Source organism: Elephas maximus, chromosome 21 (genome assembly GCF_024166365.1).
Source record: "Elephas maximus indicus isolate mEleMax1 chromosome 21, mEleMax1 primary haplotype, whole genome shotgun sequence".
Classification (NCBI taxonomy): Eukaryota; Metazoa; Chordata; class Mammalia; order Proboscidea; family Elephantidae; genus Elephas; species Elephas maximus.
Window position 1 is genome coordinate 55,600,992 of NC_064839.1, and position 5,418 is coordinate 55,606,409.

Sequence of the window (5,418 nt, forward strand, 5' to 3'; positions counted from 1 at the left end):
CTCGTCTCCTGGCTAACTAGCCCATCCAGATTCTTTGGGAAGGAATCTTACTCCCTATTTTTGAAACACCCTCAGAGTGACCTTTCCTCAGAAGTCCTGGAAACTGCACCACAGAGCCGTCCCAGTATCTATCTATTGAGGATCCATTGACAGACAGCCAAAGACAGCTGGGCTTCAGGTTAGTCTTTTTTCTTTTTTTAAATTTTAGTTCTTTTCAATGCTCAGAGGAATAGTACTTGTGAAAATCTACAGTGGTTTGACTCTTGGTATTGAGGTAAGCATTCTTTAGCATTTTAAAGACTGATGAAATGCATCATTCTGAATTCTAATTATTACATTTAAGATTTGAGTTTCAGATTAATGATATTCCAATGCCCTGTCTGGGATAGTGGATGAGCAGGTGTAGAGTCCTTGTAGTTTTGGCAAAGTAATTAACAGACTAAATAATTTAATCGTAAGTTCTTAGTTAATGTAAATTCATTGAGCATTTATTAGAAACGAGTTATAAAGTGAGATGATAAAGATAAACTGCTAAACAAGACAGTCCAGGCCATAAACTCGGAAGGTCCCAATCTACTAAGGGAGACAATAATTTATGTGTTAATTTGTCATTGGAAATTGCCTCCTCTCAAGTAAAAGGCAGAGTCCTGGTATTGCAGTAGGTAAGCATTGGGCAGCTAACCCCAAGGTGGGCAGTTGGCATCCACCAGCTGTTCCTTGGCAACCCTATGGGGCAGGTCTACTCTGTCCTATAGGGTCACTATGAGTTGGAATCGACTCAACTGCAACATGTAAGAGGTAGAAATTTTAGCTTTTAAGAAGAGAACATTTTTTCCCAGACTTTTCTATACAGACATAGTATTCCCATAGCCTTCTATCCTTTTGTAAGTCTGGGGAAACTTTGGCTGTTTTTTCCTAACACAGATGATTATGCTAAACTATAAAAATCAGAATCAGGCATTCAATGGCACAAATCCTAATTCACTAATTATGTGTCAAGAGTTTTGTCTGAGGGAGGCTCCCTTTGTGGGAGGAGGTAATCATGGCAGAGAATGAGATCATGTTGCAAGCAGAGGAAGATGATTTAGGTTTGACTTAGTGAGCAGAGAGGCACCTTCATACCCATTGGGAGAAGAAGGTCCATGAGGAATTTCGTCTCCATTTATAGAAGATATTTTCCTTATCTTGTGACTCAGGAAACCAAAAATCAATTTCTGAGGAAGACTGGCCTGAAGCTTGAAGGAGCTGAGGCAGACGGCAGTTGATTACACATAGCGTCAGCCCCACAGACCCCCCCCATAAAGCCCAGACCATGAAGAGGCAACGGAGAGGACTGGTGGCCCAGAGGGCTCCCCAACCAGAGCAGGAGGACCCCAGGGTAAGTGGAGGCTTGGACCTCCCAGGAACCAGAAGGGCTGCATGCATTCTAGAGAGATGTTTGGAACATATAACCGTCTATGTTCTTAACTCAGTTGTTCTTTCTCATTCAAGGCTGGTCTGGTTTGTGACATTCTCACCTGGTTAATTAGCCCATTCGTAGTTTTTGAGGGGCTATCTTTCTCCCTATTTAGTGTCCTTTCCAGCCTAGTGTTTGTTCAGTTTCTTGAAATCTGACTCATAATCCTCACCCTTAGACTCTCCAGTTGTTCCTCCCAGTTCCCTGCTCTGACATGAGCAGGACCATAATCCCCTGAAATTCCTTACACTTATCGGGCCATGTGCAGATGTTCCCTCCAGCAAAACAAGACCTAACTATTAAAATATGATAGTATCTTGACCTTTGAAAGCTGCCTGTTATTTTTGCTGAGTCACCAAGCACCCTTCTTCTCTACCCACAGAGGAAGTGCAAGAACTGTGGAGCCTCTGGGCACACAACAAGAAGTAAGTGGTGCCCCATAAAGTGCTGGAGTGGGGCCACAGTACCCCAGACCTTGGGTTCAGAAAAGATGAAGAAGGAGAACCTGGAGCCAAAGAAGCCCCAGAAGTCTCAGACCCTTTGGCCCTTTAACAACTTGGAAAGAGAGAAGGAACAAAGACAAAGGTGAGGAACATGGAAAGTCCTTGGGTATTAAAGTAGATGATGTGTTTTCATGTCTATGGTGTGTGCCCAGCCATCTCCAGAGAAGGACAGGGTAACTGGAGAGAAATAGCCAAGAGCTCAATACTCTCCAGGTGTCCACTTTCAGGAGATAATTCTAGTCCTGGACAATCACTAAGGGTTGGGGCTGGGGCATATCTTGGAAGTTTGCACATGGTAGGGACAAAACAGCAGACTCTATCTTGAAGTACAGAACGGACAAATCTAGGGGGCTGAATGAGTTTGGAGGATGAATCTGAGGTGAGGGAATAGGCAGCCTTGGAAAAGATCACAGTGATTCAATACCTCCCTCATCCCAAAACCATGAATAGGACTGGGCCCCTGGAATACTAATCCTAGGTTGGGACAATAAGTTGGGGCATGTCCACTTAACAGGTTTTTTTCTGTTTTCCAATCAGGGAAGAAGAGCATGAGAGGAAAGCTCTACTCCAGAAATTTCCCAAGAGACCCAAGGAGAAAGAGCAGCAAAATTGGAAGGAATCGACAGAATCTTGTGACTACTTGAGGGTGAGTCAACTGGGTTTCCCACTCTATTTCTCTTCTATGTAGGCTTGATTTTCTTCACTCCCATGCCCCTTCTGTGACAAGTGTTTTACAATTCTATTCTGGCCCACAGGATTCCAAATTTTCTGTATACATTTCAGGGGCCATTTTCCCTTTGCTTCTTTGTTTTTGTAATATTTCTTGCATTCCTACCAAAAACACGCTAGTGGGAGCATTTCCGTGCATAGGTGTAAGTGATTTAGTCAGATGCCTTCCAAGAGGTAGTCTCGCACATGGGAAAATCTGCATCTTTTAAGTTGTGTTACGTATTTCCCAATATCTCTTGAAAACACACTAGCCATCCATCCGTCTTCAAAAGACCTGTAGCCATGTCTACTCCATAGAAGTTTGTAGGAAAGGGCTTATTCTATATTATTGAGCAAGACAGGATAGTACAAAAGTTTATAGTTTTCAACCTGATGGGAACAATATATCCAGCTGATATTGTAGTTTATTTCCCCTGAGCCTAACTGAGTTCGGGTACCTCTTCCTATACAAAGAGACTGCCTGTATTTCTTCTACTGTTAGAGAGAAGTTGGTAACTTCCACGCCTTTATGTTTGGTTGATTTTTCTTTTCCACTTGACTTGGAGGAAATCCTAATATATATCCTGTGGTGTCTTCTCCCACAGCACCCTTGCAGGCCCATGCCCGTTCACACTACCAAGATGGGATCTGTCCTGGACTCTGCTCTCAGAAACTGGCCACCTGTAAGGAAACCTGACCGGAAATCCATCTTCCCTGCATGGTCTCCTATGGAAGATCATGTTCCAAGTTTCTTCTCATGTCATGGACAAACTGAAGAAGAAGAGGTGGATATCACTGGCTTTTCTCAGCCAGCAACCAAACACTTTGGCCAGGACTCTACCCTCATGGCGAACACAACAGACAACAGATGTGATGCTTGTGCTTATTATGTTTCCCAGGAGGCCTCAAAAATCCTTGCCCTGGGCCATGTCCTGAGCCCCCAGGCACAAGCCGAGGGTCCTGATAGGATCTCCAAATCCAGTTCACAGCCTGCCAGAGGTAGAAGGGGCCAGGACTCTCCACTCAGCATCCAGGCACCAGGAAAAAGATCTGCCCAGACTCCTGAACAGAATTGGTGGAATCCTGCAAAGAAAGCAAAACTCACGACCCTCCAGATCCTGCAGCAGAACAGTCAGAAACCTAAAATGCGAAGTGGCCAGCCTCTGTCCAATACAACTGAATTTGGACCCCAAGGGCCACCCCAAGTCACCAGGATGACAGACCTCCAGCCTCCACACAGCACATCTCTACTGAATACTGTCGAAGCCAGCCCTATCCTTCCACCTGCACTTTCTAACCATGTTCCACGACAGCCGCTCAGAATTGTCTTCACAAGACTGGACAATGGACAGTGGAGCTCCAGGTTCAGAACATCTCCCACCTCTCTCCCTCCTGAGTAGTCTTCACCTCTTGTTGAGAGCCCTTGTGTTCTTGAGAAGTGTGAGAGACACAGTTCCCGGATTCTAGTGAGGCTTCTGGCCTCCTTTTAAGGAGAGTGACTGGGAGTGAGACATCTATGGTTGGAACCCTCAGCCTGAAGCCTCAAATGAATTGGTTGTGACTAAATGACCCAAGAGGAGAAAGGTGCAGGGAGCAGGGTGTATTTGTTGAATGACATCCTCAGTTGTGGTGTGAGTGCTATGGTGGAATCGTAGGCAATATCGAAAGACAGACATGCCGAGACTGCCTATTTTAATTTTGTAGATTAAGTTGTATATAAAAGAGACTGTATGCAACAGGCTTATAATAGCTTTCGTAATTTAGTTATTTTGTAAGAAACTAAGTTAATATGGGAGTAAATATTCAAGTATAATGTCACTGGAAGCTATGCAATTAAGTGTATTTGGTGTGAAAGTGACTAGATTTTGGAAAGACTTAAAGAACCCATCAGTGGGATCTGTCTCATTTAAGCAGTGCCCTGTACTGAGTCTGTGGGAATGTTTAAGTGGAAACCATTATTGGGAATAGTCTATTGATCTTTTGTTCTTAACGTTTACTGTAAAGGTGTATTGTACATTTTCTGCAATATGAATAAAATTCACAAATATGACATTTTATGTCGGTATTTTTATTTGCACAGAATCTAAGCAAAAAAGGTCCATATAACGTTTACTCATTTGATTAACGATAGAGAAAACAAAACTTCCATACCCACAGTTTATTCTTGGACCTAGAATTTGCCAGAAACGCAGACTTTCAGGTGCAACCCCTCCCTACTGCATCAAAATAGCAATATTCTCAATTGATTCATGTGCAGATTAATTTGTGAGAAGCACTTCTTGTGGACTGATTTGTCTCATATGAGTCACTTGGTGAACTTTAATTTCCATGGGTGCTCAGCCCAGAAATAGAAATTGACTGTGTGTTGCGTGAGGCATGGGCAAGGGGATTGTTAAAGATTCTGCAGACGAATCAAATGTTCCCCAGAGTGTGAGAAGCACTGGGTGATGGTGGGCAAAGCTAACTCTTCAAGGTTTTGCTATCTACATTTTCCACCCTGGTCAAGAGAAAGAGGCTGGCCTTTTAGGGAGTTTGATTCCCTTAGGAACAGCAAATAACTTGCTTCTCCTTCCATGTGCAGCACCTGTTTCTAGAATGCTTTTTTATTTCTCCGGGACCTCACTCCTTTAGCATAGCTACCTACTAGTTGGGCGATAAGGTGCATAAGAAAGATGTGGAGATATCGAGAAATTGAAGAGACAAAGTACAGAATGGGAGAAAATAATCAGGAGCCACATCTAATAAGGGTTT

The 5,418-nt window shown here is 43.4% G+C and overlaps 1 protein-coding gene across 1 annotated transcript; it reads left to right on the plus strand.

Moving 5' to 3' along the window:
* Window positions 1-1,946: 1,946 nt before the first annotated feature.
* Window positions 1,947-4,067, plus strand: LOC126064587 (protein FAM90A27P-like). The gene is made up of 3 exons (XM_049863795.1): window positions 1,947-2,041; window positions 2,497-2,605; window positions 3,273-4,067. Exons 1-3 carry the CDS (start codon window positions 1,947-1,949, stop codon window positions 4,065-4,067), a joined length of 999 nt encoding a protein of 332 aa, XP_049719752.1.
* The last annotated feature ends 1,351 nt before the right edge of the window (window positions 4,068-5,418 follow it).